At 37.2% G+C, this 13,032-nt stretch overlaps 1 protein-coding gene across 2 annotated transcripts; it reads right to left on the bottom strand.

Annotated features, from left to right (window-relative positions):
• Positions 1-4,746: 4,746 nt before the first annotated feature.
• LOC132636459 (tyrosine-protein phosphatase DSP3-like) lies at positions 4,747-11,107 on the bottom strand. 2 transcript variants are annotated; one of them, XM_060353333.1, is made up of 5 exons: positions 10,610-11,106; positions 10,436-10,529; positions 9,864-9,918; positions 9,718-9,761; positions 4,747-5,284 (listed from the first exon to the last, which is right to left on the bottom strand). In XM_060353333.1, exons 1-5 carry the CDS (start codon positions 10,756-10,758, stop codon positions 5,030-5,032), a joined length of 597 nt encoding a protein of 198 aa, XP_060209316.1. In that variant the 5' UTR covers positions 10,759-11,106; the 3' UTR covers positions 4,747-5,029. The 2 variants fall into 2 exon arrangements, with proteins under 2 accessions (XP_060209316.1, XP_060209324.1); XM_060353341.1 differs by lacking the exon at positions 9,864-9,918 and having other exon boundaries at positions 5,122-5,284; positions 10,610-11,107.
• Between the last annotated feature and the right edge of the window lie 1,925 nt (positions 11,108-13,032).

Raw genomic sequence — 13,032 nt, 5'->3', positions numbered from 1 at the left:
GATAAAGAAATGATAAACCTTGTGAGATACTTCAAATTCCTCAACATATGGTGCGAACACGAAGACTTCAAGGATATTGTAAAAGAAGCATGGTTGATCCCTACTCAAGGTTTAGCTATGTAGCAACTGTATATCAAAATGAAATCAGTAGCAAAGAAGCTTAGCTCCTGGTCCAGAGAAGCATATGGATACATCTTTAGAAATGTAAAAGAAGCTGAAAATAAGTAAAGGATTTGGAAAAGAAACATACAAAAGCTACTAGTGATGAGACCAGAAGCAACCTCAACAAAGCAAGGGCTGAATATATCAGGTTAATGAAGAACCAAGATAAGATATATAAACAAAGGGCCAAATCAAGATAGTTACAAGATGGTGATAAGAATACTTCTTATTTCCACAAGGTAATAAAAGATAGAAGGAGAAAATTGAATATTAATAGTATAATGGACAATGAAGGGCATAAAATGGAAGGCCACCAGAATACAGCAACAGCTGTAATAAAACAGTATGAGTAGCTATTAAGTTATCAGGAAATCAAATGAAGCTTCAGAATATTGGACAAACTTCTCCAGCTGGTAACAGAGGATACAAACTCCATATTGATTGCCAAACCTAAAAACTAGGAGGTAACAGATGCTATTAAAAATATTAATCCTGACAGTTCTCCAGGCCCTGATGGGTTTGGAGGAAAATTCTTTCAAGTATGCATAGACTTTATACTCCCAGATATTCATAATGCTATAAATGAATTCTTTGATGGTGCACCAATACCTAGGTATGTCTCTCATACTTGTTTCGTTATGCTTCCCAAATGCCCTCAACCCCGGTCTTTCTTTGATATTTGACCTATTAGTTGTGTAATATTCCGAGTAAAATAATTGCCAAAATCCTTTCAAACAGAATTGGTAGGATTTTGCCTAATATAATATCCCCTAACCAAAGTGGATTTATACATGGGAGATCCATAACTGATAATATCCTGCTAGCCCAAGAATGGTTCAAGATATATCTAAACCCAACAATTATGATAACATAGTCCTCAAGTTGGACATGATTAAAGGAGATGATAGGGTATCTTGGCCCTATCTATGCAAGGTTATGAGAAAGCTAGGATTCAATGAAATTTGGATTGACTTAATATATAGGCATATTTCTAACAATTGGTATTCTATGGTGCCAAATGGTACTAGAAATGGTTTCTTTAAATCCAATAGAGGCTTAAGACAGGGGGATCCCCTTTCCCCTGCTCTGTTTGTAATATGTACTGAATTATTATCTATGCTCCTTAATAATCTTGTTGTTGATGAGAATTATTCAAGTTTCTACAGACCTAAGAAAGGTCCAAATATTACTCACTTGGCATTTGCAGATGATGTCATAATCTTCACATCAGGTAAGCCTATTGATATAAGAAGTATTGAAGGTACTAATTGCTTATGAAAATATTTCAGGTCAGCTGATTAATAAACAAAAAAGTTGTGTGGCATTTGCTCCAAAGGCCAACCTAGAAGTAATCAATAGAGTAACCCACCTTACTGAAATGAACAGGAAAGAATGGCCTATAAAATACCTTGGTTGCCCTCTCTTTTTAGGCAGAATGAAAATCATCTATTTTTTAGAAATGGTGCATTCTATAACCAAAAGAATCCATTCGTGGCATGCTAAATTTTTATCATTGGGGGGGCAGAATAGTATTGATCAAACATGTGTTACTGGCAATGCCATTTCACTTACTAGCAGCAATGAAACCTCCCAAAGGCACTTTTGAACAACGAGAAGGTGCTATGACAATATTTTTATGGAGTGATAATGAATCTATGAGGAAATACCATTGGAGCAAATGGGAATCTATGTGCTTACCATGAGAAGAGGGTGGTGTGGGATTTAGATGTCTAAGGGATGTCAATAATGCTTTCATAGCAAAGCAGTAGTGGAACCTAAGAACCAAAGATTCAATGTGGACAGATTATATGACGGCAAAATACTGCTTAAGAATCAATCCATTAATTAGGAAGGTGGTAGGAGTACAGCCCCAGACTTGGAGAGCAATGTGCAAGATAAAACACCAAGTAGAGGACAGTATAATATGGCAAATTGGTCAAGGGCAGACATCATTCTGGTATGACAACTGGTCCAGAGAAGGAGCTTTGTACAGGCTATTACCAGATGATGTGATTCCAAACAACATAATGCTTAATGAGGTTCATGTGAATGACACCTGGCAATGGAACAAGGCTGGTTACAGAGTTCCATGGGAGGTGAAAATGGCTATTCAACACATAACAGTCAACTTCACTCAGTCTAAGATGGATAAAGCTACTTGGGTCCCCAATACAGAAGGAAGTTTCACTATATTCTCATCTTGGAACTTACTTAGAAAAAGGGCAGAAGACAATTGGCATGATAGAAAAACATGTCACAAGAATGTTTCACTAAAAATCAACTTCCATTTCTGGAGAATGATCAAGGATAGGTTGTCAATAGATAACAAGATTGGTAGGTTCAAAATTCATGGCCCATCCATATGTTGTTGCTGCACTAACCACAAGGTAGAAACTGTAGAACATCCGTTTGGTCAGAGTGAATTGGCACAAGAGCTATGGTCAAATATATGTCATCCATTAGGCATCAAAGTTCAGGGTATCCCTCTTAGACGGATCCTGGTAAACTGCTGGAATATACAAGCCAAGAATCCTGTTGCTAAGTTAGTAAGAGGAATTCTACCTCAGATGATCTGCTGGGAAATATGAAAAGCAAGGCGTAACATAAGATTTAGTTTCATCAACTTCAACAGCAGCATTTCAACAAAGAACATCACTACTCAAATTATTTAGACAATCAACACTCACTGATTGAAACAGACTGGCTTTCTCTACGCAGCAAGTTAAGTAATAACTATGCGAAGAAATGTATCAAAATTACCAAATGGTACCCCCCACCTCCCAATCACATCAAATTAAATAGTGATGATAGTTGCAGGGGTGATTATTGTGGGGGAGGAGGACTGATCAGAAATGATATGGGCAAGATGATATCTGCTTACAACATCAGCCTAGGCAAAAGTACAAGTCATTGGACAGAGGCAAAAGCACTACAATATAGGCTGAAATGGTGTATAAGCAGGGGTTGGAATAATATCATGTTAGAAGCTGATTCACTACTTCAGGTCCAAGTCATACAGGGAAAGATTAAATCTCCATGAAACATTGCTCAAATTGTTAGATGGATTCAGAGGATAATTGATTGACATCAACCTAACATGGTGAAACCATCTCTTATATAATATAAATATGTTGGATTCAAGATTAACTCTTTTAAAAGTTCAACTACATGGGAGTCGTTTGGTTTGAAGGGGACCATCAAGGAAGCTGCTTATATGAAAACCATTCACAAGTTGATCACTTAAAGCAAGCTGTTGTCATCTTCCAACGATTATCCTTTTGCTGTTTTTATTTGTCTCTGGACAAATTTCCAACGAGAGGTATTTGTAATATACATGTAGCTTTCTGTTGAAACAAAATAAAGTAGCTTCTAGTTTGTGATCCATCATGATAAATAGCAGCAGACTACTTTTATTTTGCAATATGTAAGACTTAGAATATGTAGTTCTTATACTTTTAACTACTTTCTTTCTTTTCTCAACAGCTAAATGAACTTCCAGAAAAATGAAATCATAGCATCTTCCAAATCTGTTTTCTGTTATGTTGTTAAATTATTATTAATTTAAGCTGGACGTAGGACGTCAACACAATCATATTAACGAACTGTTTTTCACTTTTTTTTTTTTTTTGGTCAAACTAACATGTGTATACGGACAACAAGTATATGAAATTCATTTTTAGTTATTAGTTTTCGATTTCTTCGTTTTTTCTTTTGAAAATACATGCTCTCCTAGCTTTGTTGTCAATCCAAGCGTGCCAAGGTGACATTTGGAGAGACCATAAAACATCAAACAGTCCTTTAATATCTCTTCTTTCATAACAATGTTTTCTTCTTCTGTTATTTGCTTCATGTGTCCTTTTCTAAGAGAATGATATAGTAGACAACTGTAATACTGCTCACAAGTCACAACAGGTAGATTGATCAAGTAGTCTTCAAATTCCTTCGCTATTTTATAGTTAGGCACCCTTTTAATCACGATTTAGCTCTTCCTTTGTATTGTATGGTTGGCATAATTTTTGACATTTACCAGATTGTCTATAAGCATAAGACCTTTTGTGTATGGTTTGAAAGAAATCTTGTTTAACGCATTCACTTTATTCGATTTCAATTAAGCACATTGAGTTAAACCATACCCACATGGCAAGATGATTTAAATATAGGAAGTGACAACTTCAGTTTTAAAAAAAGACATTGTGTTTATTGAGTTGGTGTAAACATTTACGTGTAAGTTTTTTTGCATATGTTTGTATGTTCACGGTCACCAATTTAGACTTGGTCCACATGTTATTGTGAGGCAAGTTTAAGAACCTGTTCTTGGACTAGCCATTTCTGTATTGAAGAAACAGCGTGGTCAAATATAGACAAACTCAGACGGATAAACAATTAGATAACTCTTCTTTGGTACATTTGTACTTCTCATCTAGGACCCTAAAACTGAAAATCCTCAGATTAGGATAAACAAATTACTATATTATCAAGGCGGAGGCAAAATATTTAGCTTATGGATTCTAAATCGCAATCCTCTTTGCTTACTGGGTAATGAACTTACAATATAACCACATGGTTTGAACCAAAGCTACTAGGTTCTGCCAAAAGAAATTGTTGAAACTAATGCACTTGTGAAACAAATTGGTGTATACAGATGGATCAAATGTACAATGTAAAAGAAAAATAAAAGAATCAGAGGCATAAGGTATAAAGACTAACATTGGGAATATCCCAATCCTTCCTATAAAACAGAAGTCATCTGGGACTTCTGCAGATTTCTTTTCTACGATGTAAGAAATTCTTTTCTACGATGTAAGAAATCAGAGGCATAACGTACGTATAGACTAACAATGGGATCGGAGTAGTATCCCAATCCTTCCTATAGAACATAAGTCATGTGGGGCTTCTGTAGATTTTCTTGTCCGCAAAGCAAGCGCCTCGTCCTTGAACCATAGTACATATAGATAATGCTCTCAAGGCAATGCCTTATGCAAGAGACATCATAGCTCTCTAGATATCTCACGTCTGTTTCTCTCCACTTTGATCCAGCAAAATGCTTGTACTCCTCCACAACTGAAGAATGACACCAGTTCTGCAATTTCCTCAGGCATCCGACTAGACAACCAGTTCGATGCTGCACAACAAAGTGAAGTATACGTTACAACCAAAGCACACAAATATCAGCAGAGTTGTTAATTATGAAGCAATATCAAGATCAAGGAGGATGACCAAAGGAATATTGTTAAATAGTTAAAAAGGTCATTAAAGGTAGTTGGGTAATTCTGCCTCTAGTCTGTTAATTAACATAAATGCCCAATCCGGAAGCTAGTCAGCTAAGTTAGTTAGTTCGTTAAGTCCTAATCAATGTGTATATATCTGTGTATTTCTCACATTGAGATCAGATCATTGAATCATATTGATCAATACAAAAGTTCATCATCATCTTCTTCTCGTTTGTGCAGGATTAGGGTTCAATCCCTGAAATCCCAAGTTCTTGTTCATACAATTTCAAATATAATTACGTAAGATCCATCGAACTTAGTTTCTTAGGTAAGCATCGTGGTATCGTTAATAAGAGCCACACATCCACGAGAGGAACTAAGTATTTAAGATTTAATGATACAGAAAGTCTGATCATAGGAACTAAAAGTAAAAACGACGCTCAAAAGGATTCTATCAGTACAACAGAAATGATTGGTTCATAATTCAAGTTCAACGTGAGGCAAAGAATTTAACCAAAACTGTCCATATAGTCCTCTTCTTCTCCTATCTTCCTTTTCTTCTTTTCTCTTCTCTCCTCTCCTTCTCTCTGGTCCGACAGATTCAAGCTTCCCGCCGTGAACAGTGATTCCAGCGTGAACAGTGAACAGTGACTCCCACGTCAGCAGGTTCTGTCTAACTGGACTTGGTACCTCCGGTTTTTTAATTTTATTTTTTAATTCTCTGTATTTTACCCTTGCTGCTAATTTGCATTCTTGCATTACTTATTTCGTTCTTGTCGTAGTAGTTACACTTTCATCTAGATTAGTACTAACTTGTGTTTTAGTATTGATTACTGCCTGGTCGAGTAGTTTATATTTGCTTTACTGGCTTTGGTAGATGATGGTGGACTAGGGTCATGTTCTCGGATAGGGGTGAGGGTTAGAGGGGGTAGGTGGGTTAAGGGAGTCTCTAGTCTACGAGTAGGGTCTTGGAATATTGGGACTCTAACGGGGAAGTCCATCGAATTAGTTAAGATTCTTAAGAAGAGGAGGATCAATATAGCTTGTGTCCAGGAGACTAAATGGGTAGGATCCAGGGCTACAGATGTGGATGAGTATAAGTTATGGTTCTCAGGTAGGTCGAGGGATAGGAATGGGGTAGGCATTTTAGTAGATAATGACTTACGAGAACAGGTGGTAGGGGTTAAGAGAGTCAGTGATAGGTTGATGACGATTAAGCTGGTTGTTGGAGGGTTTATTTTGCACATTATTAGTGCTTACGCGCGCGCCGCAAGCGGGCTTGGGCGAGGAGGAGAAAAGACGTTTTTGGGAGGATTTGGACGAGATGATGGGAAGTATACCGTCCACTGAGAAGCTATTCATCGGAGGAGATTTCAATGGGCACATTGGGTCAATTTCAGGGGGATATGACGATGTGCATGGAGGTTGTGGTTTCGGGGACAGGAACGGAGGAGGAGTTGCACTGTTGGATTTTGCAAAAGCCTTTGGGCTGATGGTGGCCAATTCGAGTTTCCCGAAGAAGGAGGAGCACTTGGTAACCTTTCGTAGCTCGGTGGCTAAGACGCAGATAGACTTTTTACTCCTTAGGAAGGAAGATAAAGGTCTTTGTAAAGACTGCAAGGTGATCCCGAGTGAGAATCTATCGACCCAGCATAAGCTCTTGGTGATGGATTTAGAAATCAAGATGAGGAAGAGAAAGAAGGTCGTGGACGATAGGCCTAGGATCAAATGGGGGAGTTTGACCATGACGGGTGCCCTGGAGATGGGGGAGAAGCTGAGATCTATGGGAGCCTGGGAGAGTAATGGGGAGGCGACCAGTATGTGGGATAGGACGGCCAGTTGCATTAGGGAAGTAGCTAGAGAGGTGCTGGGGTAAGGGTAGTCGTGGTCGGCACCGAGGGGACTGGTGGTGGAATGGAGGAGTTCAAGAGAAGGTGGAAGCAAAAAAAGTGGCGTATGCGAAGTTGGTAGACAGCAACGATGATGAAGAGAGGCGAACGAATAGGGAATTGTACAAGATGGCGAGGAAGGAGGCAAAGTTAGCGGTTACGGCGGCAAAGACAGCAGCTTTTGAACGCCTGTATGCCGAACTAGAGGACAAAGGCGGGGATAAGAAATTGTACAGACTAGCCAAGGCAAGGGAGAGGAAGGCGCGCGACTTGGATCAGGTGAAGTGCATCAAGGACGAGGATGGTAGGGTACTAGTGGAGGACGCTCTCATTAGACGGAGATGGCAGTCATACTTCCACAAACTCTTGAACGATGGAGGGGACAGAGATATTGTGTTGGGAGATTTGGAGTACTCCGAGAGGTGTCGTGATTTTGGATATTGTAGGAATATAAAGGTTGAAGAAGTTAAGGGTGTTGTTCGTAGGATGAGTAGGGGAAGAGCGACCGGGCCCGATGAGATTCCGGGGAAATTTTGGAAGACTGCAGGAAGGGCAGGTTTAGAATGGTTGACTCGACTCTTTAATGTCATCTTTAAGACGACTAAGATGCCCGAAGAATGGCGTTGCAGTACAATGATTCCATTGTACAAGAACAAGGGCAACATTCAAAGTTGCAACAACTACAGAGGGATCAAGCTGCTAAGCCACACTATGAAAGTGTGGGAAAGGGTGGTGGAGATGAGGGTGAGGAGAGGCGTGTCTATCTCAGAGAATCAGTTTGGATTCATGCCGGGGCGCTTAACTATAGAAGCTATTCATCTTGTACGGAGACTAGTGGAGCAATATAGGGAGAGGAAGAGGGACTTGCACATGGTATTCATCGACCTAGAAAAGGCATACGACAAAGTGCCGAGAGAGGTTCTATGGAGATGCTTGGAGGCTAGAGGTGTACCTATGGCGTACATTAGGGCGATCAAGGACATGTATGATGGGGCCAAGACCAGGGTAAGGACTTTGGGAGGAGACTCAGAACACTTTCCAGTGGTGATGGGGCTGCATCAGGGATCAGCTCTTAGCCCATTTTTATTCTCCTTGGTGATCGATGGATTGACGCGGCAAATTCAAGGTGAGGTGCCATGGTGTATGTTATTTGCGGATGACATAGTCCTGATTGACGAGTCTCGCAGCGGGGTTAACGCTAAGCTGGAGGTTTGGAGACAAACTCTGGAGTCTAAAGGGTTCAAGTTGAGTAGGACCAAGACAGAGTACTTGGAGTGCAAGTTCAATGATATAGTACAGGAGGCTGACGTGGAAGTGAAGCTTGGCACCCAGGTCATACAGAAGAAAGATAGCTTCAAGTATCTTGGGTCTATTATACAAGGAAATGGGGAAATTGATGATGACGTCACACATCGTATTGGTGCAGGATGGATGAAATGGAGGCTTGCTTCCGGAGTGTTGTGTGACAAGAAGGTGCCACCGAAACTTAAAGGCAAGTTCTACAAAGTGGTGGTTAGACCAACTATGTTGTATGGGGCGGAGTGTTGGCCAGTCAAGAAATCTCATGTTCAAAAGATGAAAGTGGCGGAAATGAGAATGCTGCGATGGATGTGTGGGCACACTAGGAGTGATAAGATTAGGAATGAAGTTATCCGAGACAAGGTTGGAATAGCCTCAGTGGAAGACAAGATGCGGGAAGCGAGGTTGAGATGGTTTGGGCATGTGATGCGGAGAGATGAAAATGCCCCAGTGCGGAGGTGCGAGAGGTTGGCCAGCGACGGTTTCAGAAGAGGTAGAGGTAGGCCGAAGAAGTATTGGGGGGAAGTGATTAGACAGGACATGGCGCATTTCCTGCTTACGGAGGACATGACCTTAGATAGGAGGGCATGGAGGACTCATATTAGGGTAGAAGGATAGTAGGTAGTCGCGTTTATCCTCCCTTAAGAGTAGTTATATTGTTCTATAGTTTCTTGTCTCTTGATTTCTGCGAGTTTCTGCGAGTATCTGTTGGTTTATAATGACTTATTTACTTTCATTGTTTTCATTTTCATAGTTATTTATAGCAGTTAATTCTCCTTTTACCATGACTTTCTTGCTTTGTTAATCCTTGCTTTCATATTGTTTTTTATACGCTTGATCATATCTAACCTTTTGTCTTGTCCTTTTTTTTCTCTCCTCTCTTGAGCCGAGGGTCTTTCGGAAACAACCGCCCTACCTTTCAAGGTGGGGGTTAGGTCTGCGTACACTCTACCCTCCCCAGACCCCACATAGTGGGATTATACTGGGCTTGTTGTTGTTGTTGTCGTCCATATAGTTCATAAGAAGATGTATGCCTAGACTGGATATGGTTTCATAAATGCGTTCTATTAGCAACAACAAATTTCCTCATTATTTATACATATAAATGCACACAGAATAAGGAGAATATCAGGACAAGTACAAGCATAAAAATGTACCTTTCCGCGCTTGCAGTGGATAAGAATTGGATGATTTCTGACATCTACAAACAATAACAAAAAAGAAAAAAGTCAAATATCATGTAATACGAATTATAGCCCTAAGAACATGATGACGAAAGAGAATTCCAAAGATTTTAATATACCAATTAAGACTTTCAAAGCCTCTGTTATAGCACTCCGGGATATAGCTGATGATTCCTGAGAGGAAAATTTCTTAAGTTTTCAAGCTTACCTTTCCAATAAGGTAATTAATCATATCACTTAAAATTCCATTTAAAAAATTATAACACCAGATGTGGCCACATAGAACCAACAAAGTACATACATTTTGATGAAACAACAGCCTACAGAACTAAACCCTATCTAATAGTTCTCCCTCCATTCACTTTTACTTGTCACTTCTCGCTTCTCAAGAGTCAATTTTACTAATCTTTAGAGCTAAATTGAAATACATTAATTCAATATTAGATGTTAAAAAACTATACAAAAAAAAAAAAATACTATATAAATTGCAATTCTCTCCATATTAATATGATGAAAAAATATATCTTAAAATGTTGGTCAAAATCTATGTAGTTTAACTCTCAAGAAGCGAAACGTGACACGTAAAAGTGAATGGAGGGAGGAGGGAGGACTACTAATACACAAAACAACTAAGGATCAAAGGGCAGCAAAATTAATTCCAAATTAGAGAAAAAAAAAAAAAGAACATTACCTTAGTACCATCAATTCCAAATTGGAAAAGCTTGATTTTATTAATTCTAAGAAACTCTAAATTCTCTTCAGGATAAGGCTCCGGACATAAATATCTGCAAACAAACAGGAAATTATAACAATCAATTCCCATATCTGCAAATCAAATAAAAATAATCTTGAAAAGAAGACTAACATTATAGAGCGCAAATTGAGGGATTGCAAAAAAGGGAAATTGGAAGGTTGAGGAAAGCCAGATCTGTAAATACAGTTATCTTCAACTATAGATAAATTTGAAGGTGGCACCAACATGTTGCTCTCTTCTTCAACTAAAATTAAACCCATCTTTGTTATTTGCAAAAACAAATGAAATTTCACAATCTTTTTCCAAGAAGAAGAGGCAAAAGAAGTTTGTTTATCCCTCTCCTATAGAAGAAGAGGGCTGTGTGTGTGGATATAGGAAGGATAAGGAGAATTGAGAGGAAATCAAGGAAAATTACTATTTTTAGATATGAATTGGATAGGGAGAACTGAGAGGAATTTGGAATTCATTGAGAGGAAATCAAGGGAAATTACTATTTTTAGATATGAATTGGATAGGGAGAACTGAGAGGAATTTGGAATTCCTGTAACTACTAAGTAATTATGGATTTGATGTATGATGGGACTCTTTCTGATTTTGCAACTGCTACGCACAGCAACTTATACTACTCCTGCTTTCTATTTTTATCCATTTGTTTTTGACCTTTCAAATTACCACTATTATGTATATTTTTTATTTTTATTTACACGGTTATAGTAATTATGGAGTTAAGAAACATACTCCGTTCGTTTACTTTTACTTGTCCGCTATACTAAATATATAAGCTCACTTTTACCAGTTCAATGTAGAAATTCAAGAGATAATTTACCACTTTATACATAATTTACCCTTATTATTAATGTTTAAATTATTTCAAATTCATTTACCAACATTAGATGACTTATACTCCATCCGTCCCAATTTATATGATACAGTTTGACTAGGCCCGGAGTTTAAGAAACAAAGAAAGACTTTTGAAACAAGTCATAGATATTTGTGTGACTGTAAATCATTTCATTAAGGGTAAACAAGAAAGTTTTAAATTAAATATAGAAATGTATCATTCTTCTTGGACAAACTAAAAAGGAAAGTGTATTACATAATTGAGACAGATGAAGTATAAATTAAGGGTGATATAATAAATTTGGCGTATGTCAAGTCAAAACATGAATGAGTAAATATGAACGGAGAGAGTAACAATTATGGAGTATGATATTTGAATGGTATGCATCGCCCTTTTCATTTTATTTTTTTTGAATTCTATTTATAATAATAAATTTTCATGTTAGGCTGTTTGTTACTCCATCTAGTTCAAAATAATTGAGGTTTTAAGCTTGAGCACATAGATTAAAGAATTCACTAACTCCTAATAGTTAAGTGGGTTTTGACTTATATACCCTTAATTATGATATTCTTTTCTTTTTAGTTTAACATAATTATTATAGGGATATGAGAATGTGTCAACAACAAATTTTAAAAAGATAAACTAAATATATTTTGATTTTGTGAAGCATCAATTATTTTAAACTAACTTTTAAAGGCTTAAACCTCAATTATTTTGAACAAGAGGGATTATAGAAATAATTGGTATGCCAAGACATTTTGTGGATGGAACTTTACCTATGGACATAAGCATGCTAGTTAAGACTCAAGAGAATCCAAATCTAATCCTGTTCATGATCTAGCTAGTTAAAGTGTGGCTCAATTAGATCTGTTCTTTATCCATCAAAATGGAAGAATCCTGGAATAACCGATTAATTTAAATGAATCCCGCATATTCCAATCAATTCATATCAATATAATTTGACATGTGCAGTCATAAGTCATGAAATTCTGATTTAATCGAGTCCTAATACGAATATCAAATACCAAATAAAAACTATATAAAAGAAGGTCATGAGAAATCATCATATACACTTAAACAGTTACGTCAAATACATAATCAAATAGCATGACCTAGCTATTTAGCTAATGCATACAGAGTATTATAATATTACTCCTTCTGCTCCTTTTCACTTATCCGTATACAATAAAAATTTGGCTTAATACCTAGATGGACCCTTAAACTTGGCATGTTTTGTAAGATAGACATATAAACTTATAAGGTGACCAGATAGACACTTAAACTTACTCAAAGTGTATTTTTCAAGTTTTTCAGTTGTTTTGAAAACAAAAACTATATTTTTCAAACACTCACAATTTTCATGGCCAAACAAGCCCTAAATATATCACAAAATATTTTTTTTAAAATGCAAAAATAAGGCAAACGCATATACATGAGACTATAAATGTGCACTTAAACCAATAAATACTCGCTAATCGCAATTTTGCAGCTTTCAATTAACTCGGATTTTTTTTTTACACTTGAATAATTAAAAAACAATAACTTTAACCAATAAAAATCCTTAAAAAAAGAAATTTCAAATTAAGAAATTTCTAAGTTCAGTATTTCAAGTGTAAAAGAAATTTCAAATTAAGAAAACTGTAAAGCCGAGAAGAAATTTCTTAATTTGAAATTTCTTTTTTTAAGGATTTTT

Source organism: Lycium barbarum, chromosome 1 (genome assembly GCF_019175385.1).
Source record: "Lycium barbarum isolate Lr01 chromosome 1, ASM1917538v2, whole genome shotgun sequence".
Lineage (NCBI taxonomy): Eukaryota > Viridiplantae > Streptophyta > Magnoliopsida > Solanales > Solanaceae > Lycium > Lycium barbarum.
Note: the sequence above shows the minus strand (reverse complement) of the source record. Positions and strands in the feature narration are given on the sequence as shown.

Bases quoted from the DNA above. Each gene is read 5' to 3' on its own strand.
- LOC132636459 (XM_060353333.1), bottom strand. From the start codon at position 10,758: ATGGGTTTAATTTTAGTTGAAGAAGAGAGCAACATGTTGGTGCCACCT. The intron at 10,530-10,609 runs GTTAGTCTTCTT...GTTTGTTTGCAG, and splicing joins CTCAATTTGCGCTCTATAAT to ATATTTATGTCCGGAGCCTT. The intron at 9,762-9,863 runs GTATATTAAAAT...TATTGTTTGTAG, and splicing joins GGCTTTGAAAGTCTTAATTG to ATGTCAGAAATCATCCAATT.